Source organism: Plutella xylostella, chromosome 23, assembly GCF_932276165.1.
Source record: "Plutella xylostella chromosome 23, ilPluXylo3.1, whole genome shotgun sequence".
NCBI classification, from domain to species: Eukaryota; Metazoa; Arthropoda; class Insecta; order Lepidoptera; family Plutellidae; genus Plutella; species Plutella xylostella.
In genome coordinates, this window is record NC_064003.1 from 749,671 (window position 1) to 776,859 (window position 27,189).

The 27,189-nt window shown below is 38.8% G+C and overlaps 2 protein-coding genes across 2 annotated transcripts; one reads left to right on the plus strand and one right to left on the minus strand.

Moving 5' to 3' along the window:
* The first annotated feature begins 265 nt into the window (after positions 1-265).
* LOC105392469 (prominin-1-A) lies at positions 266-26,666 on the plus strand. Its single transcript, XM_048629584.1, has 17 exons — positions 266-1,355; positions 1,442-1,497; positions 7,356-7,579; positions 9,923-10,110; positions 10,518-10,613; positions 10,816-11,018; positions 11,341-11,476; positions 16,943-17,113; positions 17,857-17,956; positions 18,048-18,129; positions 18,568-18,731; positions 19,761-19,982; positions 20,285-20,403; positions 20,680-20,870; positions 25,588-25,746; positions 26,238-26,371; positions 26,594-26,666. The coding sequence occupies exons 1-17, from the start codon at positions 347-349 to the stop codon at positions 26,664-26,666; spliced, it is 3,327 nt and encodes a 1,108-aa protein (XP_048485541.1). The 5' UTR covers positions 266-346.
* Positions 1,535-4,315, minus strand: LOC105392462 (circadian clock-controlled protein daywake). The gene is made up of 5 exons (XM_011564089.3): positions 4,171-4,315; positions 3,476-3,695; positions 2,802-2,926; positions 2,320-2,472; positions 1,535-1,718 (listed from the first exon to the last, which is right to left on the minus strand). The coding sequence occupies exons 1-5, from the start codon at positions 4,238-4,240 to the stop codon at positions 1,570-1,572; spliced, it is 717 nt and encodes a 238-aa protein (XP_011562391.1). The 5' UTR covers positions 4,241-4,315; the 3' UTR covers positions 1,535-1,569.
* Positions 26,667-27,189: the final 523 nt, after the last annotated feature.

Below are 27,189 nucleotides of genomic sequence, written 5' to 3' on the forward strand. Positions count from 1 at the left end.
CTTATAGTGCTTACTATCTATTACATAATTTATTTACTTACATGAACCATGACTTGTAAAATTTTCATTCTTAACCTTAGGTCTCAACGCAACCAATTCATTGGGTATAAGTAGTTATAACACAACTTCAAAAACGTAAGTCAATATTACCCTCCACCGCCGTAGCTACTCTGTAGCTAATCCAGTAAAGGCATTGTGGGGCCGACGTGATACGATTGTACAACGCCGTCGCCGGGCAGACTGCTAAGTGCCACAAATCCTCTAACGTTGCAACGTAGCCTACGGCTCAGTCCGTACAATGCCACCGAACAGCCACCACAGCTCTAAATAAAATAACCCTACTGCAATGGCCTCCGCTGCAGTAATCCTCATTTTATTACTGGCCAATAGACTTAAGGAAGCACAAACAAGCGTAACCTCCTTACTGGGACCAGAACGAGTAAACGCATTACCAGAGTATTCCGGAGAAGCGCACGCTTTTGCCTTGCAAATAGAAGAAATACGGACTGCCTCGGAAGCCTCGCCCGCAGCCGGCGGCGGCGGCGGAAACAATCTTAATGTCATTCCCGCGACAGTTCCTGCGAGGCTGCTGGAGGTAACATCCGAGAATTTCCAAGCAATCTCAGCGAATTACCCGGTCGAAGAAAATACAAACAAAAAATATAACAGCGCCGCGTACGCCGTGAAATCTGATTTATCGTTTTATGAAAAGGTAACTAAAAGGCCGCGGAAAGGGAAATCAGAAGTGAATCAAGAAAAGGATGTTACGCCAATAGCGTTGGTTTGGGATAACTGCTTTGAAACGGTTTATCGGAATAACGAAGGGTTTGCGAGAGAACGTCAGTATGACATGGAGTATGGAAACCATCATTTTGTATCGGACGATACTAGAGAGAAGAAGACCTATTTTAATGATGGAGTGAAAAAACGAGATGCTCGAAATACAACGACAACTACGACTATGCAAATGTGGCTTGACAAATATATATCCCTAAGGGATGCTGAGGAGCGACGTCAGTTAAAGCCAGATTCAATTATTAAAAAGTCATCAGAAGTTAGTTTATCCACGGTGAAAGTTGTCCCAATTACTACTGAACTAACACCAGTTAGACCAGTTAAAAAGATTTTCAATGTGAGTTTAGATTTTCCGGTGACAGAAAATAATATTAAAGCTAGTTACACAGAGGATTGGTTCGAGACAAAGGATAAAGTGAGAAAAACTAAAATCAAATTTGGAGGTCTTCCCCAGAGAGAAACTTATTTAGTGCCGGGAATGAAACTAGAAGAAGGGTTCCATCCCTTTGAATTCATAGCCGATATGTTTTATTTCATTCATCCTTTCGATTTCCCTGTCGGTAAGTCCACAAGTATAACTCATACTCTTAGATAATTTCATGCATGATTATTTTTGTTGTAATCTAACACATTTCATCCACCTTAGGTCTGGTCAAGGAAATCCTCTGGGGGAAATTCACGTTTCCCTATTCGTTCTTACTGGTAAGTGCTATTACTTCAATCAATAAGAAACCTCAAGTAGTATGGCTAGAGTATAATTTATTGCGTTAGATCTTAAGGGAACAACTCAGACTTGGGCACGCTGGTGAACAGTTTCTTGACGATGTCGAGGACGCGCTTGACTGCGAGGTTCACGACGGGGGTTCCCAGCTCGTGAGCCACTTCCTTCCAGTTTTCGTTCAGGAATGTCAGCACTGCATTACCTGAAAAATATCATGACTTTTAACTCTCCGATTCACTCAAAATTTTGAGGCTTAGAATGTAATGATTGTCTATGTAACCAGTATACGCACTCAAAAAATACGCTAGTCTTAAGCCGCTTTAAACCCGATTGTGAGACTGCGGTTAGGAATTTAAAATATATGAGTAACGTTTGCTACACTGTTTTAGCACAATAGTAGGAACTATGGGTTTTCCAGAGGTTCCTAGAGTATATTGAAAAACGTTCAATTAAAACAATTTCACTATAGTCACAAGCGAGATCGAAAATATGAAGTTTGACGTGGATTGAATACGCGTAACGTGTCCTTGGACAAATGGAATTTCGTTATTCAAGTGTCCTTCACCCCATTTCAAAGTGGAACGCACCCAACCGATATTTGACAGAGAGTTAAAAAAAGTTTGAAGTACTTTTATGTTAGGGCATTACCCTGGGTACTAAAACAATCCAATCATTTCAAAATCATAAAAAAAGAAAACAAGCTGTCTGGAAACAAAACAGGTTGCTGCTTTATGCTTAATTAACCAAAAAGGTCGAACGGATAGTGAAGCACTCCTTGCTAATAGGTTTAAAAAAGAACTCACTGATTTCCGGGTTGCCCTTGAACAGGTTTGTGAGCGCGAAGTGGACGCGGTCTCCGAAGCGATGCTTCACCGCCGTGTCTTTCAGTACGTGGTATGTTATGCCGTTGCGCACTTGGTCTTCGAACTTCAGACGTGCATTCACGATTATGTTGTCTGAAAATTATTTGAGGTTATAATTGCTTATAATATTATGTGCCTAAGTCTGTAAATGTTTTTCTTGAGCCTATCTCAACTAAGGGTATAGGTTTCGTCTTCTACAGTTCTGTGTTACACTCATTCAGTTTGATCCAGTTATTTACGTTACATTGTGATATATGCATAAAGGTGACTCTAGATATTCTGAAAAACTTTACTTCTTTGTCTTTTGAAAATGGAAACTTTATTTCATATAATCGATGGGTCGGTGGTATACTGCTACTTACCTAAAAATAATGTATTTATAAAATTCACATACTTATAAATAAACTAGACAAAAAACTTACTTCCTTTGATCTTGGCATCTCCATCACCGTTGATAGAGACGATGAGTATCCGTCCACTGGCCTGGTATTTCCCCTTGATGGTTATGTTGCAGTGTAGATCGATGTCCAAAATGTTCTTTTCATACCTGAAAACCATTTTGCATAATTCAATTTTATATTTTTTTTGTACAATTTCGTTTGTACCAGTACCTAATTAAAAATCTTGTTTAGGTATAGTGCGAATCGAATAGTTAGTGAAATAATATCTACCTACTTTAACACGCACTCACGCCTTGTACTAATGTACTCCCTTGCGGGGTAGGCAGAGGTGCATTGCTGCACCCACTTTTCGCCAGAGTGTTATGTTAGTCCCAATGTAATAGGGGGCGGGCCTATTGCCATTTTACGGGCACATCCAAGACCTGAGAACAAATATCTGTGTTTAAACAAATATCTGCCCCAGCCGGGAATCGAACCCGGGACCATCGGCTCAGTAGTCAGGGTCACTAACCACTACGCCATTCGGTCGTATCTACCTACTATGTAACGTTATCATGGATATTTACTTATTAACATCTGTGTGTAACAGTTAATTATTACTACAACCTTTGTAAGTAGTAACTTTTAAAAACAACACACAATAAAAACTTAAATTATCCCATTTAGCACCAAAAAACCAAATGAAAACGTCATACTTAGCCGAATCGACAATGCAAGTCTTAATCCCAGTCATGCGTCCATCCAAAGATAGTTTAATCCCGGCTTGAGGCTCGAAGTCTTTCACCATCAGCTGCAGGGGGTCCGTAGGCTCGATGTTGAGAGACGGGACTCCCTTGATGAATGCTGGGAGCGTGTCTTGGATGTTCTTCTTCAGGCATGCTGGGGTTATAGCAGGGCACGCTTTTATGAAGTCAGCTGAAAGTTGAGATGATACATAAGTTAGGTGGATTTAGTTTTGGGAAGATAGTTTCTGGGTAAACATAATATACAAATTTTGTGTTGTAATTAAGGATGTTATTGAGGGATCAAGTACAAAATCACGAAACTAAAGATTCATTTTTCTGTACATTAAAGCAAAGTAGGTATCTAACATTAATATGGAACAGCTACACTGTTTTTCGCAATTTGAGCTATTTCCATAATGGGAGTTGTCCAGTTTGTTGCACTACCTACACACCAAGAAGTTCACTGATGAAATCAGATCAAACTGTAGATACCTAATTAAAATCATGTTAATATTATCTTATAGAAAGAACACACTATTAAGTACCTAATATTTTCCTTAACACATAAAAATTGAAACCAGTAAAATTAAATTCAAATAAAATTATAAAATGAGCAGCGCGGTATTGCAACTATAGAAATACTAAAATGAAACTATTGTACTCACGTGCAACTCTTGCCAAAACTATGTCTTGCAAAGTTGCGAAGACTATAACAGCTTTAACTATTTTCAACATTTTCTTTTAATGTTTTCTAAGAGTTCCAAAAAAGCGAACACCCCGCTTGATTTCTTATTCTACACTGAATTTGCAACAATAAAAAGCTAAGAAATTGTTTTTTACCCTTTTGGATTTTGAGTGTCTGACTTAAACTGCATACGCATTGTAGTAAAGGGTAGTGGTGCAGGAGACGGCCGCTTTATTGTACCTGCTCGTAAAAAAACATTATACAAGGAAGTTGGTAACTAAGTATCCATACTTATTTCATTTTAATAATCATCTGTTAGTGAATACAAACATACCAACATCTCTATTTGTATCTCTAAAATAATAACCATAATGTTCTGGTTTGCAATGAATTGCGCCACAGTTTAGATATAACGTTTTAAAAACCTACATATTTTTTACTATCATTGGAATTAGCTTTGAGTATTTCTTAGTTAACATAGATTCATATAGTGTGTTAAAAGGAAGTATTATCAATTACTGTAACACAGCACACATTCAAGTATTAGACCGTTTACACAGCCATTCCATTTCATTCCTAAGATAAAGCTATATCTAACCTATAAGTAATGAAACAGTAAATTTTTGAGACATAAACACAAATATTGTATCATAAAAATACACGCAATGGGAATAAAATTACAGAAAACAAAAAACGGCATTTAGCTCTCGGACTGCAACAGTGTTTATTGGTGCAATGTCGAGTGAACGAACGACACTGACATTTTAAAAGGATCACTTCCTGTACCAGACCTAGCGAGAAAACGTTTAACGCCGAGCTTTTGCCTTACGCCTTATCTTCTTAACATTAAGATTGAGGATTCTTTGCCTTGCATTTTTGTTTTGGAAAAGGTTTTGTGCAAGATCCGTGCGATAATGCGAGTGTATTCCTTACACAGATTTTGCTAGGAAATTCAGTGGCGTTGTGTTCGCGTGCCGTCCTAGTCTATGTGGATAAGAAAATGGATTTCACTTGACTTGACGCCTCAATTTACAGCTTTCCCGTTGGAACAGATGTTTGACCGTCTCCGATTTTGTTTAGTGTTTTGATTTTCTTTGCAGCCAAGATGCATTTTGGTTATGTTAGAGTATCCATGGTCTTTTGATTCAAATGGCTTTAAGTGCCATGTTTTGAAGATAGTTTTCATAGTAAATTATTACTTAGTAAGAGTATTATTACAACTTTGCAAATACTACCGTGATTTAGTTTCTCGCAGCTGTCTGAAATCTCATCTCATTTATCTATCTTTTCCTCAATCGTTATCATAATCAAAACTACCTGCGTACTTTTTAAAAAAGGTTAAGTATTGCGATTTTAAAACCCGTTTAATTAAGCTCAGTTTCACTTAAGGTTTCTTAACTAGGATTCAATACTTAGTAAAGGGCACCTGTTGAACAAGTTATTAACGCATTTATTTCCTTCCTTATAGCTTGGAAGTTAATTTACATTTTATAAAACTTTAGTTTAAACTAATTGTTAAGGTCTTTCTAACCGTGAGGCATACTTTTTTCAGGCACAGTAAAAGCGGTTTTTATATTACTAATGCCTTACATTTCACAGTAATTTCATAGTCCATTTCGTTATCATGTTGAGCAAAACCTTTAAAAGATTCACTGAACATAAGTGTCCCTTATTACTTTAGGGTAGATAAAAGTAGCATAGAGAAATGGCTTTGTCCCTTTTTCTACGTAGCCATTACACATAAACTCTGTCAAACGAGTGGAAGTCCGTATTACTATCGTTATGTAGAGGATAATAATATAACAAAAAATTATTGATATTCATTACCTATCTTCTAATGCTGTAAATAGACTCTGGCCAAAAACGCACCATGAAACTCTGTCCTCAGCCTTCCTCATTCATCCATCACCGGATACCTGACTAGGCTAGGATAAGAGGAGTGGTGCACATGTGTTGAGTCTATTCTATTCTATTCTATTCTATTCTCTGTGGGGGTGTTAGTACCTGCACCTGGCTCTCTCGAGTGGAACCTTTGTGCATATCCCCAAGGTCTAAACTGCCTTCCTAAGCTTGGACCATTTCCCACCACGCTGTTCCACTGCGGGTTGGTGGGTTCACATATCTAGATGTGCTAAATCTAGATATGCAGGTTTCCTCACGATGTTTTCCTTCACCGTAAGAGCGATGGTATACATTGTACTTAAGTTAAAAGAACTCATTGGTACATGTCAGCGCCGGGATTCGAACCCGCATCTCTTGCGTGAGAAGCGGGCGCTTACCCGACTGAGCTACCACCGCTCCATGTGTTGAGTCGTTCTATAGCTTTTTAATGGTAGGTAAATAGAAAAATAAATAGCTTAGTAGTACGCTTACCTTACTTAATATTATTTTTATTGAATAAGCAAAAAGTATTTTAATTTTCCAATGTGAAAAACAGACGATTGATGAAAAAGAAAGTTTAGTGGTCTTTATTGACAAATTAGCGTCCTTTGACAAAGTTCCAAAGTTTCTAGAACATTACCTCGGTATCGGATATCTTAGGTCTCCACTCAACTTCTTTGGAAAATAAACATGGATAAAAACACCTAACTAAATAGCGTTACGTCAGAACAGAACTTTTGGAGTCGAATTTGCAAGTTTTGGGAAAGCTTTGTACGTAAACAAAAAGTTTCAGGTTCTTTTACCAACAGTTTTCTTTCTATGTTACCTTATCTGTGTGTATTTAGGGTGTAATTTTATTTGTAGATTAACCGAAGGCATAGGTCAATCATGAAAGTCCTAATAAAATCTATAAACATTACAAATAAAATGAAGATATGGGTCTCACTTTCATTTGCACTTAGAATCTCAATTGTAATTTTACTTTTTACTTTGACGAAGCATGTTACGCTGACGATGACGATTTTCTGATTTACTATAATAAAAAAGAGACATTAACTAATTATACTAAATGAATATTTTAAAATATTCCAAATAAAATATAAAAATTGGTAACAATACCAGATTAATGCATTAAATGCTTACAATATATTTAAATTTTAATGTGATTTCTAAAGATTGATTATTATAGTATCTATGGACTGCTGTAGCCTCACATGATCGCTACACAACCCTTAAAATACTTCCTAAAACTCTCCCATATAATATCATTGCTTATCTTTCCAGTCAATAAAAGTGGAGTCAGCATTCCTAGTCTTCATAATCCTGTTCGCGTGCCTGGCGCTGGTCATCCCCTCGTACCTGGTCATCGTCAGCCTGCTGGCCCTGCTCGGGGGCTCCCGCTGTGACGATGAGATGGAGTCCGGAGCCCTGTTCCCTGAACTGGAGGAGTCGGAGTGCAATGAAAGGGTTTTGGTCGTCGCGACGCTGTTCGTTGTTTTGGTTAGCTGGTGAGTGAGATAAAGTTATCATCTTTGTTTTAAGAAATGTGTTTGATTTCATGTAAGTTTAAGGTTACAGCTTCCATTGAAGTGATTCTCATTGACCGGAGTTTCAATGAAATGCATTGCAGAATCTTCGCAAAAATGTGAAGTACGAAATAAAAGTATCTTTTTCTTCAACTAAGTAACTTCACAAGGCCGACATTTCCTCAACATAAATAAGTACTTAGTTAAAGGCAGTTCGCGTAATTAGGTACTTTAAAGAATAAACTTAATAACACTTATAGTTAAACAGGTAATAAAAAGCACTAAATGTACCTATACTTATAGCATAGAACATAAATAGCTTGAAAAACTCATGAAAATGAACATCTGAAATAATACCACGGCTACATAAAACATAGTCTTGAAAATACTTTTCAATATAATAACATCTAGATGTTAAGGGTATATTTTTTGTACTACACGAAAAATATCGGAAAATGAGCTAGATAAAACTTCTAGTAAAAATATAATATTGAAAGTTTGTTATTAGTGAAAAGGCGATATTATTAGATTTTCCAGTTTACAGCGTTGTGTACAGTGCTGCCCTATTCAGAGATACGAAGCGAACCCAAAGCAATCTCATATTCACTGTACATTGATGTCGATTTTGATGACAGACATACTTATTATAGAGCTATCAAAACTTTAACGAGTGTTCCCGTAAATGTCATTTTTAGCTAGCAAAATTTATAATTTGAGTAATTCAAAGCCATGCCTTTAGAATAATAGCTACCATTGCTTCGTGTAAAAAGGATTCTACTTTTCAACTTTCAACTAAAAGCTTAAACTTCGATCTGCTATCATTATAGAAACTCCGAGTGCCACTAAATAGGGCTGCTGGTTCCTTACACTGAAGCGTCAAACAAACTTGCAAATCTTCCTGCTTAGCTAGCGGACTCTTTGCGGAGATATTAAGGCACAGTTTATGTATTATAAAGAGGTGATAGCGATTGACCACTTGTCTGACTGACTAAGAAAACCTAGATTAGCTCTACTATAGATTGTGTGACCTGACTTACCTTTAGTAATCTTAATGCTATATACTCATCATAGGTATCTGCTGAAGACACGAAAACCATCGTTGGCTACACAAATACAGGTTTAAGCTTTTAGACAACTAGCCGGTACCTGGCTATAATCAATTGCCTATTTATAGCAATGGACGTGTATTGGTTGTTTATGATGAAGATGAATAGAAAATTAGTATTAAAAACGTGTACAAGTACTTCTTTATTCATAACTCTTGTAACTCTTTTCCTTGCATAACGATGTCCTAACCTTAAACAAGAGCCACCCGTAATAGTTTCTAGGCATAGTATCAACTAGGAAAGTCAAGGAAACTTAAATTAAGTGCGGAGATGAAACACAACTTGCATCCGAGTCACTTGCCGCCTATTTATGCATTTTGTGCAAGTGCAATTCACTGTGATTCAAGTTTAAAATAATTTAAATTCTAAGTGACAAGTTCCGCTTATTCATTACTAGTATTACATTGATGATAATTAAAATTATTATGTTTTCGGATAAGTAGGTACTTAAGGTAAAAAAACTTTACCCTCCTTCTTCGGTAGTCGGGTATAAGTCACTGATTCGGAATCGTTAGTAAAATAAAATGTTGCTACAAAACTCAATTACTAACGAAAATTGAAAATAATATTGTTACAATGTTAAATAAAGAAACAGGCGGCGATCTCACAAAGCACCAATCTCACAAAAATAATATTCAAATTGTTTTTTAATAGCTTGTCTGGGTTTTTAGGGGAATGAAGCTGAAAATTGGCAGCTTTATTTTTTCTTAACGCCTGAAAAGATATCAATTTTGTTTACAAGTCCGTTGGTAAATTATGAGCTTCATGAGTAAAATAAATAGGAGATATGTATATGTCAAGGTTAATATACTGTGTCATGTATTTTGAAATCCCTAATTAGTTATTTACCCTGATTTTTTCTATGATTATACCAATAGTGGAGAGTAGAGAAGCGTAAAGTACTTACCTCTACATACAAGTACACGTACTTGGCAGCCAATTAAGTGATGTGGCACCTCTTTTTCTTTTAACTACAATTTGTCTGAACTTAGAGGGCGTCTGTTTTTACAACCTTTCGTCACCAAAAAGGGCTAGGCCCCATTGTTGCTGTGCGGTTTAACTTAACCATTGGTCAAAAAACGCAACCCACCAAATTTATATGCAGCTTTCATGCTTGACACGTAACATGACTAATGGTTAAAGTTGACCACGGATCAAAAAACCAGCCCTAATAACTTAATTTAACAACAATTACAACATGTATTTCTTCCTTTCCCAGCGCGTTAATATCCGGCATGGTGGTAGCCAACGAGCAGGCCACCGCGGCGGCCTCGCTCAGCCGGGACGCGCTGCGCTGCGCCGGCGCCGACCTCGCCGCGTGGTTGGCGAGTGCGGCAAGAGACCTGCATCATAGCCTGGTGCCGCCTGTGGATTTAGTGTTGCAGGCCTATAGGGATGATACTAGAAGTGAGTCTTTTGTTATTTAACCTCGCCTCGAAGCGGTATACAGAGATGAGACAAGAAGCGGGTCAATTACTAATCTTGATGCTTCTATGGTAAGATCTGGCTAGCTGGATGGAAAGCCCGGCTAGAGACGTGCATCATAGTCTGATGCCCCCAGTGGAATTAGTGCTGCAGGCGTATAGGGATGATACTAGAAGTGAGTCGTTTGCTGTCCTTCGAAGAGTAGATAATTTAGGGTTATGGCACGTGAACGCTCCTTGCTACATGCCTGAAATGATGATGTATTAACGTGACCTTTAAATCTATGTAAGCGCGAATTAAATGCATGAGTTTAAATGCAATTTTGCTGTTTATAAATAATCTATACAGTACTTACAGCATAACCAAATTGTTGTGCCCTCTCTTTTCAGATGTGGACCCTCTACTTGGAGAGCCGATACAAACAGCAATATGTTCTGAAAGCGGCATCGATTTAGTTCTGGAATCTCTAAACGATGTTATAACAGGTAAATACAATAACATACTTCATTTAAACCAATGGAACTGGTACATACATGATCTACAACATAGATGTGTGAACCAACTATGCCACCATCAGCCAATAATCATCCACTGCTGGACATAGGCCTCTCCCAAGGAGCGCCACAACACAACCAAACAACTATGTATGTATGTAGAACAGTTTAAAAGGTTGTACGTTTTTCCCAGAAAGCGAAGACCTAGCTGGTAAGATATCCTCGCTCCGTGACGTCAGCATCCAAGCTGGGTCCCTCGCCACAGCCGCTTCCGACCGGATGAAGGACCTGGCGAGGCAGCTTGACAACCTGAAGAAACACTGCGTAGGGAAGGATGTGAAGCTGTGTGATACCTTGAATACGAACTCGATGGAGTTGAGGATGAAGTTTGATTTGGTAAGTTTCGTGACTGATTTTAAATTAAAGGTAGGGCTTTTGGTTCTGGTGTTATAAGAGTTAGCGTAACTGAAGTGACTGGGCCCTCAAAATCGATGACCAAATGAGCTCAATGAGCATTGATAATTATAGGTAGTTTATATTGCACAACACACTTTCAATCGAGTACCCATCAAATCATCCAGATATGAATGGCAGAATATCGTCCCCCTATAGGTATATATTATGGCTCCCTTATCGTCAAAAGCCATCGCTTTTTGCATACACATTTTAATCAAAATTTCCTCTCAACATTAACCCCAAACCTCTCTCAAACTTACAGATACTCCGAGAGCAGCAACTCCTAGAGCTCCGAACCCTCGGCGTGGAGAATCTGACCCGCGCCATCGCACTCGCTCGCCGCGACTTCCGCTCTCTGCCCGCGGCCATCGCGGAGCAGACTAGTGGCGCTAGGGAGGGTGAGTTCTGTGATGAGAGTTTGGCTTAAGTTTCGGTTAGTGGTTGGCTTTTTGGAGGTCACGTAAGGAAACTTGTGTAATAAATGCCCGCGACCATCGCGCACCAGACTAGTGGGGCTAGAGAGGGTGAGTTTTGACGTGGTGGTTGGGGTTAAGTGTCGGTTAGTTGTTGGTTTTTTTAAGGGTGGACGAAAGGGGACATTTAAAGTGGCGTGATGATGACGATTGATTAGTCTGACCGATTTCGGTCATGGTGAAGTAGAAAGTGTAATGACTCCAAATATTCAAAGCCTATCCTTTCGCGATCCGACTTAGGTAATAAAAATAGGCGTAAGTATTTGCTAACTGGCTGGTATCTATAGGAAACCAGAAGAAACACAGAGGTATGAATAAAATAGTTGAAATAAAACAGCAATATTATAATTTTTATAGAAGTTTAAATTTAAAGTGCCTTTTAGAAACTGGCAGTAAACTGAACTGTGGTTAACTAGGTACATTATTTGACTCCACAACGCTAGTTTACCAACGTGCCGCGCTGGTTAAAAGGTGTGTACGTATGGGATTCGGTAAATTTTGTTAGTAGAGATTTAGTCGCATGTTGTATAACAGAATTATAATGTGAAAATTAGAAAACAACTTTTCAAATAATAGGTAATGGTTCCATTTATCGGTTAACTTAAATTAGTAGGTAGTATACTATAAGAAATTAGCATTAGAAGTATGTTGTACTCGTATCTTATTTAAATATCAATAACCATTTCCTAGAATGTTTTACGTCCACCCTTAAAGCCTAAAGGAAATCTCAGAATCAATTTTTGAGAAATATTAAATTATATAACAGAATAAACTGATCATATTATAAATTCTAAGAACCTTTTATATTTCATGCCTTCCGATTTTTTGAGAAAATAATTCTATCCCTATAATATGAATATTATTGGAATATCAAAGTTTATAATTTATTTATTGCATTCAACGGGCATAATGTTAGTGACTTAGTTATAATAACACACCGAATATACCTTTAGCTGTATAAGTACCTGATTACTCTGTTCAATTCAAGTCCAAAGCTATTTACCTATTTGGTTCCCACAAAATGTTTACAGGCCGTCTGGCACTCGTCCAGGAAATAGCGACTATCAACCCTCTGTTAATGACCCGAGACGGGAACTACTTTTTCAGTAACTGTCTGTTGTAAACAGGACTATAGATATAAATAACACTGAAGAAAAAGTAAACACCTTTCGATGTGTCGCAGACTTAGTGCCAATTTCACCATAGTCGGTTATCTAACCGACCAGGGATTGGACCATCAATCATACACCATCTCCATATAAAATTCTTGACAGATGTGTCACAAGCCAACCACTAATACTGGTTATGCTCTAACCGACTATGGCGAAAATTGGTACTAAGCTTACCGGCTAAATTTACCGGCATTGATTTGTTCTAAGGGGTGTAAGGGTTCTAAACATCCGAATGAACCAATTGCCAACCTCACCTGCCCGTGGTGCACCCTGCTAAATAACAGACGAGGCTCTGGCGACCGGATGATGGCGGTATAACCATCCAAAAACAACTACACTAAATCCCATAGGCCGGCGATGGGCAGCAGCGTCACCGGTACGAAAAGTGTAGCCCTGCGATCACCAACCCGCATTGCCAAGCGTGATGATTATGGCAAAATCCTCCATGGAGTCACACCCAAAGCCCCGGCCCCCAGTTCCCGGCAGCCCTACTATTCCTGACTACGGCAGCGGTCTAGGTAACGGTAGGGCAGGGGGTGCGAAGAATCCCCGGGTTACGAATGGCTGCCATCAACGACTACAACTGGCGACATACAACGCACGGACACTGAGAGAGGACGAGAAGATGGTAGAACTCGAGGTAGAGCTTAGCAAAATAAAATGGGACATCTTAGGGCTATCAGAAGTCCGTAGAGAGGGCGAGGACACGATGACCCTGGAGTCCGGCCACATGCTCTACCATCGCGAGGGCGACCAACTGTCCCAAGGTGGCGTAGGATTCCTCGTCAACAAGACCCTTGTCAACAACGTAGTGGAGATCAGCAGTGTGTCGAATCGGGTAGCGTACCTAGTACTAAAACTAACCGAGAGGTATTCCTTGAAGGTCGTACAGGTATATGTACCAACCTCGGCATACTCTGACACAGAAGTCGAAGCAGTATACGAAGATATCTCTAGAGCTATCAAGTGTACTGCTAAGACCCAATACACCGTTGTGATGGGGGACTTCAACGCCAAAGTGGGAGTACAAGAATGCGACGAATCGAGGGTAGGACCTCATGGCTTTGGTAGCAGAAACCAGAGAGGGCAAATGCTTGTTGACTTCCTCGAAAGGGAGGGGCTGTACTTGATGAATTCTTTCTTTGAGAAACAGCCCCAGAGGAAGTGGACATGGGCAAGCCCCGATGGTAGGACGAAAAACGAAATCGACTTCATTATGACTGACAAGCGCCACATATTCAGAGATGTCTCAGTGATCAATAGGTTTAAAACTGGGAGTAATCACCGACTTCTCCGAGGTACTCTGAATATTAACTTCAAGCTGGAGAGGAGACGTCTGGTGAAGTCGACCCTTCGTCCCACACTGCACCAAATTAGAGCTGGCAACACCAGCTTCCAGAGAGAACTACAGAGCCGATTCGAATCGCTGGAAACCACTACGGATATTGACGCGGATACAATCCAAATAGTGAAGGCTCTTCGTGAGGTGGGCCACAGACATTTTAGCGTGAGAAGCAAAAGCAAGGAGTCTAAACTTTCAAGCGAGACACTCGAGCTTATGAGGCAGAGACGCGAATTTCCGTCGGCAGGTGACACTTCGTCAGAAGTAGTCAGAACTACGGGTACTCAACAAGCGTATAAAGAAGCTGATAAGAAGAGATCTCCGTCGCTCCAACACACGCGCCATAGAAGCAGCAATTGAGCAAAATCGGGGGTCAAAAGTCTTCGTTCAGCAACTTGGGAGAAGCCACTTGACGAAGTTGAGGTCTGCAGATGGTAATATCGTTGCCTCTAAGCCGGAGGTTCTTGCCGAAATCGAAGGTTTTTACGGACAACTTTATGCTTCACACGCGCAGAAGTGTGTGGCGCAGCTCACCGATTCCAGAGCGCCACTAATACGCCACTACACTGACGACATCCCTGACGTCGACATAGGTGAGATTAGGATAGCCCTTGAGCAGCTTAAAAACAACAAGGCTCCGGGTGAAGACGGAATTACTACAGAGCTTCTGAAAGCTGGAGGTATTGCAATCCTCGAACAGCTCCAGAGGCTCTTTAATTCGGTTCTTCACAATGGCATTACACCGGAGGCATGGTCTGAGAGCGTCGTGGTATTGTTCTTTAAGAAGGGTGACAAAACCCTTCTGAAGAACTATAGACCGATCTCGCTTTTAAGCCATGTATACAAGCTGTTCTCAAGGGTTATCACGAACCGTCTTGCCCAAAAGTTAGACGAGTTTCAGCCCCCAGAGCAGGCTGGGTTTCGAAAAGGCTTTAGTACAATAGACCACATCCACACAGTAAGGCAGATTATACAGAAGACCGAAGAGTATAATCAGCCTCTGTGTCTAGCCTTTGTTGACTATGAAAAAGCCTTCGACTCCATCGAGACCTGGGCAGTTTTGGAATCCTTGCAGAGATGCCAAATCGATTGGCGCTATATCGAGGTGTTGAGATGTCTGTACAATGCCGCTACTATGACTGTCCAAGTACAGGACCACAAGACAAGACCTATCCAACTGCAACGTGGAGTGAGACAGGGGGATGTAATATCTCCGAAACTGTTCACCAATGCATTGGAAGATGTCTTTAAGACGTTGGACTGGAAAGGACATGGCATATGTATAAATGGCGAGTACATGTCACACCTCCGATTCGCGGACGACATCGTTATTATGGCAGAATCTCTGCAGGAACTCAGCTGGATGCTAAGTGGCCTAAATGCTGCTTCCCGACGTGTAGGCCTCGGAATGAACTTGGACAAGACGAAAGTCATGTACAATGCTCACATCAAACCGGAGCCGGTCGCCGTTGGTGAGGCAACACTCGAAGTTGTGCAAGAATATGTCTACCTCGGGCAGACTATTCGGCTAGGCAGAAGCAACTTCGACAAGGAGGCTGCAAGGCGCATCCAACTGGGTTGGGCTGCATTCGGGAAACTTCGTCACATATTCTCCTCGGCCATTCCTCAGAGCCTGAAGATAAAAGTCTTCAACCAGTGCGTCCTGCCAGTGATGACGTATGGTGCAGAGACGTGGACACTGATGGTAGGACTGGTCCACCGATTTAAAGTCGCTCAGCGTGCTATGGAGAGAGCTATGCTTGGGGTTTCTCTGATGGATCGTATCAGAAATGAGGTTATCCGTCAGAGGACTAAGGTTACCGACATAGCTGTCAAAATATGCAAGCTGAAGTGGCAGTGGGCTGGTCATATCTGCCGAAGAACCGATAACCGTTGGGGTAGACGAGTTCTCGAGTGGAGACCACAAACAGGCAAACGCAGCGTGGGACGCCCTCCTGCCCGCTGGACTGACGACCTTAGGCGGGTGGCGGGTAGTGGTTGGATGAGGAAGGCCGAGGACCGAGTGTTGTGGCGCTCCTTGGGAGAGGCCTATGTCCAGCAGTGGATGATTATTGGCTGATGATGATGATGAGATTAGACCACGACAAGTGCTTAGACAGGTGGCCGGTAGCGGTTGGATGAGGAAGGCCGAGGACAGAGTAATAATAAAATAATAAAAACGTTTATTTATGAAAAGTTACAATTGGCCTTATAATATTACATTGCAAAATATTTTATTTGAAATAGGTTTAGTGAGAGTGATGTGGTGCTCCTTTGGAGATGCGTATAGACAGCAGCTGACGATTACGGGGCTGATGATGATGATTTACGTAATAATGGTAGTTTGAATAAAAACCTTAATATTATGGTTCCCGTTATCCGTCGTTTCCTTTGACACAAACTATGTATTCTTGTGGGTGCATAAATTTATGAGCTTATAAGGAAAACCTCTTTATTAGCTATTTATTCGACGGTGATAAACAGGTCATGAAGGCATAAAGAAAGAAAAAGTGTTTGCGGGGTTGTAAGAAATGTATAAAATATTACTTTTATTGTGATTTAGTACCGTACTTTAGTTTGTTTTTGTGGAACTTTCATCGATTTCCCGTGTAGGCAGTAGGCACCTATAGACTATAGACTTTCTTTACCTACCTACCATTGGCGGAAAATAAACTATCTGTTGACCTAATTAATAAACAAAATATGCTATAAAATGTATGCACCAAGTATTATGGTTATGGTATAGTTTCATCATAGTCTGTTAGATCATTAACATCCCTGTTATATTGTAATGTCATCAATAATAAGTCATCACCATATTCAATCCCTTGTTTGAAACTGGGGCTCAGTTTAACTGAAATCCTACCCCCTTTCCAGACCTAGTCCGCGACTTGGAGAATCGCAAAGAGCTCGTCTACCGCTCGTCCAGAGTGCTGCACGAGATCGCGCGCCAGCTGACGGCGGCTCTGACCTCCGCCGTGAGGTCCGTGGACGCCGGGCTGGCGAGGGTCCAGGTGTATGATACTTGGAGATGGGTGGCTATGATGGGTAAGAAACGTGCTAATTGTTAAGCTGATAGGATGTAAGATGTAGCCAATGCAAATGCCTACAGGTGTTGCAAAAGAGGTACTGTTAGCCCAAAAATTTAACTCAGTAGGTACGCACGTTTTTTTTAACTTAGGTGACAGTGAACAGCCTACTAATTAGAAGCCTTGCTTCACTACTGTCATACTTTACCAATAATAATCATACCAAAGTATACAATTTAACCTTAAAGAACGTTACATGGAGTGTTATAAATTCACACATAAAATACTACAATTAAGTCACACAATACAACACTCCAATAGGAAAACGATAAAGTCCAAAAGTTATGAACCAAAGGAGAGATAAAGAAAGATTATGTTGAAAGTTTTAAACAATAGCTGGAGATTTTCCCGCGAGCGTCGCATTTCGTCGCTCATTACAGTTCCCTTGAGATTTCCGACATTGTGTATTTTTCGTGTGACTCCCTTGGGACCGAACATTTAGAACTTTGCTAAATACTGAACAGATTTTTTTAGAATTTGTAGAAGAAAAGAAAATGCCTAATTTGTATTTTCATCTATTGCCAGAGATCGAGCACACCTCTTTATTTGTACACCAAGAAGAATAACTAATTTTCGGTATATCCGACGACGATATTACAACTTAATAAGGATACAATAGGCAGTTTTATCGCTGGTAGCGCTTTTCCAGACAACGGTTGGGTGGATAAGAATTTTAAAAATATATTTTATGTATTATTTTAGGATGCACAATACTGTTTGGTGTGGTGATGGGGCTTATACTCTGCGCCATGATGTGTGGTTGTGGACACGCGAAGACTCACGGGAAAAGAACATTGAAAGTGTAAGTTTTCACATCTTATTCCGGAATTAGGTTATCCAGGAGTTACATCATTTATGTTATTGTAGATTTTAATTGATGTTTCATATTTCAGGTCTACAATTTGGATATTTTTGGCATCGTTAATCCTTTGGAGTATGATTTCGGTGATATTTTTGATTGCTGGACACGCTGAGGTGAGATAAACTTTTAGATGATAGACAAAATAAATAAGTATAATACCTATTTACTATAAAATAAGCTTGGCAGGTTGTTCAGACTTTTATAAAATAATGTATACTTTAAAATGACACTACTCGTATAAAGTTATTAAATCATTTTTAGCCTGTTAAAATACAAACATTTTATACACACCCCTGTTACTTAAAATAGGAGATGGGTATTTCTCAGGCACTTGCCTTCTCGGCTTTATATTTTTTTAGGTTTACCCAACATACGAGTAACTTATGAAATTTTAACTGATACTTTTTAGTTTTAAGAATACCTATACTAGGGATGTAGGTATTATTATACAATTTATAGCCACAAACAATGACTCAAAATACATAAATCATCATTAATCAATACGATGATTCCATTACTACAGTATTCACACATCCTCATTCTTTCCACAGGTGTACATATGCCACGCCCTGTGGGACGCCCCTAACTACGACGATCTATCTCATCTCCTAGACCGGCCGTCCCCGCTGTTCCAAGAAGAGGAAGGCATGTTCGACGCACTGTTCCGAGATATGGAGAATGTTACTGTCGATGTGTCGGTCAGAGATGTCATTCGGTGAGATGCTTGTGTTATTTAGAACCTGTTTTACAATTTCTGAAAATTAAAAAACATAACTGAAAAGATACCTAATAATTTTTCAGAAATATCATGTATGTACTTAAAGAGCATTTTCCCAAATTTCTGGATAATGGCTACCATTGTTTTGTCAACCTGTTTGGTAGACATGCTGTCTCTGTTGATTTTAAAAATTTATAGTGTATTGACGTTAGTGTGACGATAAAAGTGTATATTATTCGCTTTTCGAGAGAAATCAATTTCAAAAATCGTATTACTCGTATATATTTTTTGCCTATCTCTATTATAGTTATTGCCTTTAACTTTAATAAGTGGGTCATATGTATGTTTTATCTCTTTGGCGTTTCTTTTAACATTATCTACGAAACACACCGGATTTTTCATTACCATTAGTTAGAGCAGAGCCGTTTCCTCCACATTTCTACCAGCTATTGGATTATAGCCAAAAACTCCATTCTGTATTTTTAGGGATAGAGGCCAAATAGACTTTATAATTAAGAAACATCTATAAATCAAACCGACGGCTTCCAAGAACTTATGAAAACTTAATGCAATTTTTCTCCTAAGTGGGTCACAAGCAGATGCCTTTGTCTTTAAACCATTAATCTTATTTTTATCCGAAATAGGAATATCTTAAATATGCGGAATTTTATGTCATCACGGTCAGCAGTAAAAAGCAGACAAAAGATTATGCACAAGATGTATAACATTCGATCGGCAGTTAATTAAGTTTATATTAATTTTTCTGAAATATTTTGAATACCTATTAAGATTATGAATAATAAACATTATACCTACAATATAAGACAGAGCAGAGCCTACCTGTTATTTTAATACTATTTATGTATATATAATTATAATCGTACTTAGGCACTTACGCACCATAAAATCATCTACCAGTATATCTGGTATCTGTCATAATAACAAATCATCATCAAATCTTTTAAATACTCGTAACTAGGTCAAGATCAAAGCCCAATAAAACATCATTAATTTTATTGTTCTTAGAGACTGCGAAAAAGACCAGCCGGCCTACAGCGTGTTTCACTTAGACAAGGTTCTAGATGTGAACGAGGAGACTTCATACTTTGAGTGGGAAGAACTTCAAGCGGACCTTGGCAGATTGTCGTCAGCGCTGGATGTTGGCTTCTTGAAGACCATATCAGCTGAGCTGAGCCGGCTATTGAATCAGATGCTTGTGGTGTCTGATGTTAATTTGGCTAAGTATAGGTAAGGACAACAATCGTAGCAATAGAAAATGCAGAATTTTACAAAATTTGTAAAAGATTCCAAAAAGAGATAACTGAATAAAAAACTACGCATAGTAAAAACTCACAGGGCTACAAAGTGTACCTACCTCTATAATTGAAGATGCAAATATCTTTTTCGATAAATTCCTAGATCAAAAATTCTGCTTACTATGTATTGTATAGCCTTTTTCATCACCTTGTAATATAAACACTTACCTACTCTAGATTTATTGCAAAGTAAATAAAAAAATAACTCATATTTATACCTACTTGTTGTTACAGGATAGAATACAATAACGGTCCGGTTGTTGGTAAAGACTTGATCTCGTTAGCCGATCAATTACAAAATGTTGCAGCGCAAGTTACTGATCTAACTACATCGGGCAGATTAGAAGCCTTAGGTAAGTGCTTATATCCTACGCTTACTCACGGCTTACAGGTCAAACACATTTATATTTAAATAGTACAAAATGAGGTATGAGTTGAACCTCGATATCTTGATAATAACTCTGGTACGTTTAATATATCGCAATATAACATAGATACACTCTGAACGTAATAAAACACCAATCAGCAACCGTACCCACGTTTATATAGAATAAGGGCTCCTCAGGGTAAAATTGTTGCCCCCGTATTTTTCATAATTTACTTTGCTCTACCTGGCATTTACATTGCAGCCACAAGAACACAAAGGCTGCACTTGACCAGTATAAAGCCATTGGAGCAGCTGAGAGCAGACGTCGTGTTCAAGTTGACAGAACTGGAGCTCCAACTGATGCCGTTCAGAAGGAAACTCAATATATCCCTGAGTCACATTCACACGGCTCAGTACTATATCGATAATCAAGGAGATGTTATTGCTCAAAAGGTAAGACCATTTGTTCGGGACCCAGTGCCCTGCTGATGTGGTATCCTAGGATATAAGTTTAATTGCTCGAAAAAATACTTAAACCAAAATGATGGCATTATAATATACTCTAATATACAGCTGAATATTACGATACAGGAACCGGATTTTTTAGATGCCAGTTGTTTAATGGTGAACATTGAGAACATAATTACATTAATATCTATATACAGATCCCCATCTATGTACAATATTGATAATTTTTTAACTTCATTGGATAGTGTTATCTCAAATACAAAGTCAACACACACTATAATTCTGGGTGACATTAATATTGATATTAAGCCATTCAATAAAGACAGTCGTTCTGACTCCTACCTAAATTTAATAACTATGCATGGATTCTACCCTACACATACTTATCCAACACACGAAAACAATTGCATCGACCACACTCTGATTAAATCACAATGTAAACCCGAAACAATTGTTTGTTCATCAAAAATTACTGATCATGACAGTGTTATACTAACGTTGGATTGTAGGCTACAAAATAATGTAAGAAATTTGAAAAAATATATGAAGCGAGTTGATTACGATAAATTGTATGCTATTCTCAGTGGCGAAGAATGGACTAATGTAGTATCCGAGGATAACATAGATATTGCAACTAATAATTTTATACAAAAAATAACTGACACCGTCGATAGCTGTACTGTTACTGTGAATATCCCACATAGGAAACAGTTCCAACAACCGTGGATTACACCCAATCTCCTCAGATGTATTCGAAAACGAGATAGATTGCACCAAAAATGTAAAAAAAGACCTAAAGACAATGCTCTAAAGCAAACTTATTATAACTACCGTAATTACTGCAACAACTTACTACAAAATCTAAAAAACACTTATAATAGCGAAAAACTTGTATCAAACAGTAGTAATCCAAAAAAACAATGGAGTATCATAAAAAATATATGTCATATCACTGAGAATAAAAGTAGCAGTAATAAGCTGCTTTACCTTAACAAAGAGTCTAAAAAAGATTCATTAAACTTAGTAAATAATTACTTTACCTCTGTAGGACGTAATCTGGCCAACACCCTACTACAAAAAAATCATCAAACGGAGCAGCGTTTAGCAGAAGCTTGTAAAGGTGAGGCCGTTTTGCAGTCATTCTTTTTAAGACCGACCAACTCATATGAAATTGCGAAACTTATAGATAACCTTAAAACTGATAGTTCCTCGGGGTGGGATAACATAACGCCTGAAATACTAAAAAATACTAAAACACTAATTTTAAAACCACTTGAGTATATTTTCAACCTCAGTATTAAAAATGGCAGCGTCCCGATGGCCCTAAAAAAGTCTTGCATATGTCCCATACACAAAGGCGGCGATCCTGAGGAAGTATCTAACTATAGACCCATCTCTTTACTGAGTGTCATAGCCAAACTACTAGAAAAGATAATTAATTCACGTTTAGTCAGTTACTTGGAAAAAAATCAAATTTTGCCTGACAATCAGTACGGTTTTCGAGCTGGAAGATCCACGGAGGACGCCGTGAACTATTTGGTAAACCACATAGCTGAGAGCATGGATAAAAAACAGAAGTGCATTGGCGTCTTTCTTGATTTAGCCAAGGCGTTCGATACTGTTTCAATACCAATACTTTTAAGTAAATTAAATCATATAGGTGTAAGAGGTTTACCATGGGCATGGTTCAAAAGTTACCTCTCAGACAGAAGACAGTATGTTAAAATTTCCGAGGATGTAACAAAAAGTGAATGCTCAGCTATTAATTTTGGTGTCCCCCAGGGCAGTGTCCTGGGGCCAACACTATTTTTAATTTACATTAGCACCCTTGGAAAACTCCATCTGGAGAACTCTAAAATATTTACATTTGCTGACGATACAGCTATTGTCTTTAATGGCAATACTTGGAAAGATGCGTACCAGAAAGCTGAAAAAGGGATGGCAGAGGTAGCTGACTGGCTAAATAGCAACTTATTAACCCTAAATGTTGGTAAAACAAAATTTCTTGGTTTTCACATCACAAAAAAAACAGAACCAATACAAGACCATCTAACCATACATACCTGTGGTAAATACGCTAATCCCCCCAACATCAACCCGGATGCCTGTGATTGTACGTCCATCGAACGCACAGACAAAATAAAATATCTTGGAGTGATGTTGGACCACAAATTGTCTTGGAAACCCCATATTGAGGTACTCTCAAAAAGGGTGCGTAGACTGATGTATACCTTTAGGTGTCTTCGGAAGGTTGCCACACGAGTCTTACTAAAATCAATATACCTTGCTCTATGTCAGTCAGTTGTGTCTTATTGCATAATAGCATGGGGCGGGGCCCCAAAAACCACCCTTATATCACTAGAAAGAGCACAAAGAGCTGTAATCAAAGTGATGTATTGCAAAAGATTCCGTTTTCCAACAACACAACTCTATGAAGAGACGAAACTTTTAACAGTAAGGCAACAATTTCTCAAATCACTTATATTATACTTTCATCGGAAATCTCTTCAAACTATTAACTCTAAAGAAAATGCAAGATTGAAAAAGTGGCTAACACCTAAAACAAAAACAGAAGTAAATTAAATCATATAGGTGTAAGAGGTTTACCATGGGCATGGTTCAAAAGTTACCTCTTAGACAGAAGACAGTATGTTAAAATTTCCGAGGATGTAACAAAAAGTGAATGCTCAGCTATTAATTTTGGTGTCCCCCAGGGCAGTGTCCTGGGGCCAACACTATTTTTAATTTACATTAGCACCCTTGGAAAACTCCATCTGGAGAACTCTAAAATATTTACATTTGCTGACGATACAGCTATTGTCTTTAATGGCAATACTTGGAAAGATGCGTACCAGAAAGCTGAAAAAGGGATGGCAGAGGTAGCTGACTGGCTAAATAGCAACTTATTAACCCTAAATGTTGGTAAAACAAAATTTCTTGGTTTTCACATCACAAAAAAAACAGAACCAATACAAGACCATCTAACCATACATACCTGTGGTAAATACGCTAATCCCCCCAACATCAACCCGGATGCCTGTGATTGTACGTCCATCGAACGCACAGACAAAATAAAATATCTTGGAGTGATGTTGGACCACAAATTGTCTTGGAAACCCCATATTGAGGTACTCTCAAAAAGGGTGCGTAGACTGATGTATACCTTTAGGTGTCTTCGGAAGGTTGCCAAACGAGTCTTACTAAAATCAATATACCTTGCCCTATGTCAGTCAGTTGTGTCTTATTGCATAATAGCATGGGGCGGGGCCCCAAAAACCACCCTTATATCACTAGAAAGAGCACAAAGAGCTGTAATCAAAGTGATGTATTGCAAAAGATTCCGTTTTCCAACAACACAACTCTATGAAGAGACGAAACTTTTAACAGTAAGGCAACAATTTCTCAAATCACTTATATTATACTTTCATCGGAAATCTCTTCAAACTATTAACTCTAAAGAAAATGCAAGATTGAAAAAGTGGCTAACACCTAAAACAAAAACAGAATTTTACAAGCGTTTCTACAACTTTCTGGCTCCTTTTGTCTATACTAAGGTGGAGCAATCTCATTGCATATTTTAAAAAACACGCTTTGTGTGTAAAAAAATTATGAACTCCTGGTTACTCACACTTAATTACGACGACACTGAAAAAGTCATTAAAGTAAATAAATAAATAATTTGCTGTTTTCAACAATATGTAAGTATATAATATGCCCACTTAGTGATACCTTAATTATGGTCCCTCGATCCCAAGACTTAGTCGCAGGGCTAAGTGGGCTCTAATGTGAAAACAAACACACACACACACACACACACACACACACACACACACACACACACACACACACACACACACACACACACACACACACACACACACACACACACACACACACACACACACACACACACACACACACACACACACACACACACACACACACACACACACACACACACTGACACAAATACACACAGCTCACACACAACACTCACTAGCAAACATGATTTGGTTCTTATTTTTTTTAACTTTTTATATTCTACTTTCATAAAATGTACCTACAAAGTTAAATGTTCAATAAAGATCTAAAGTGTATCCCTAATTAGCAAGTAAGCATTTAACTTTTGTAATTTATATATGCTTCTAATAGGCACTTTTAAATTAGATAAATAATCAACGACGGGTCCTGGTCCTCATAGCACAGGGAATCCTAGTTTGAGGACCAAGGTTTCAACAATATGTATGTGTCTTTGTTGGTTTTCAAATAAACGAATTTTTTTTTTTTTTTTTTATTTTTTTATTACTAGTGTCCTATCGAGGGACTCCTGGGGTTTCAGTATGGTCCTTCGAGCCGATATGATGCATTAAGATGAATTTTCATCTTTTTTTACATACCTTCTTCAGTTTGCCATTTCTTTACTCACTTCTAGGCTTAAGACCTGATGCACTAAGATGAATTTTCATATTTTTTTACATATCTTCTTCAGTTCTCCATATCTTTCCTCTTTTCTGGGTTTTTTTAAAGATGTATCTTTCTCTTAAAGCAAGCCCCTCCCACCGCCCACACTCTCAATTTCTTATTCGCTGGTCACTTTCACTCTTTCTTACTTCTCATCTTCTTCCTCGCTCTCTTCTTCGTCCGCATCCTCTAACGTTATACTTACCAATTCCTCATCCTCAACCCTTCTCCCATCTTCCAGAAGGTGTCCATCTACGTGAACCGCCTGATCTCCCACGTGGCGGGGTGGCGGTCGCACGTGCTGGCGGCCACGGCGACGCGCGCCGCGCGCTGCCGCCCGCTGTTCCAGGTGTTCAGCGCGGCTCGAGCGCTGCTTTGTACCAGATATGTTGCTGAGCTGGTGAGGTTTATGTCTTAAATAACACAGACTGGGGATTAAGTTCTTATGAACAAAAATACTAATACACTTACGAGCTATGAAGAAATTCCACCTTCCATTGACATTCCATGTTTTACTGGAACTTCTTCATAGCTCGTTCGTAATTGCTTAGTTATTTTCGTTAAAGTTATAAATTGACAACAAAATTTGCTAGTGTAATGTTTCTTAGCCACTGTAGTTTAGAAATATCTGTGGATTGATTCAATAATTTACTTTCTTTCATTCCACATTTGAATATTCGTAACCCACAAACATAAGGCTGCTAGATAGGTAAATAAACCTACTTGTACATTTATACCTAGGTACATAAATTTAGACATCATATTATCATATCCCATGCAGAAGTTAGGATCAAATTTGAAGCTTCCACCAGCTACCGATCCCGATGACGTCAGTAAAACAATATCTTGGTCCTCTTTCAGCACGACTTCTTACAACTGTTCTTGTTTCAGCACGGCTGGTGGGTGTGCGGGGTCCTGCTCGGGCTGTGCTGGGTGGCGCTGACCCCGCTCTGTGTGAGGCTGTGGCGGAGCTACGGGAGACGGTGTGGAAACGACTCGATTACGTTGGCTAACTTGGGTTCTGGGTTAGTGTTGCTTTGAATTTTTACTTGACGCTTATGACTTTGTTTTTCGATTGTTTCAGTGTTTTTTGTCTAGTTTAGTAGGTAAAGTAGGTATACCTAAAATCTTCTAAACATAATTTTGGCCAACTAAAAGCATTTACGGACATAATATTTTTTAGGAATATTTATATGGAATATCTACATTTTACTTACTTACCTAATTAATATATTTTTTATGCCCAGACCACAAGAGACTCCAACGACCGCGTTATGTGACAGCAACAACTGGAATACCCCGGGGTATGTACTATTGTGATATGCAGGGTGTTACAAAAAGGGTGTGAATAGGGGTTTCATTCTATATTCTACGTCTTTTTAATATTCATCACGTACTTAAATACTTTTTTTACAGGCCACCGCCGCCTCCTAGAAGTGATAGTTGGTGAAAATGAAAAGAAACTGTCGTCAGTATAATAATTTTAAAGTCGATGAATGAGTAATTGCTCCTATGATGTAAATAAACGACCCAAATGTTGTGAGGATGTAAATATATTGTGTGTACTTAAACCTTATATTAAGTGATTCAAAATAAATAATAATTTTACCTATGGATGACTTCTGTTTATTTTAATAAGTAACCAAAATTATTTTAATAAGTAAAGTACCTATTTAGTCGCAAAATTCTTTAGGAAGGTGCCTTATTACAAGAAGGTACCTAAGTAGTATTTCAAAATGTATTGGCCAATACATAATATCGACATAATCTGCATGTAGAGGCCGCAAGTGGTCCCATATAAACCACTTCTAGACATCTATGAAAATTAACGATCATTGAATAT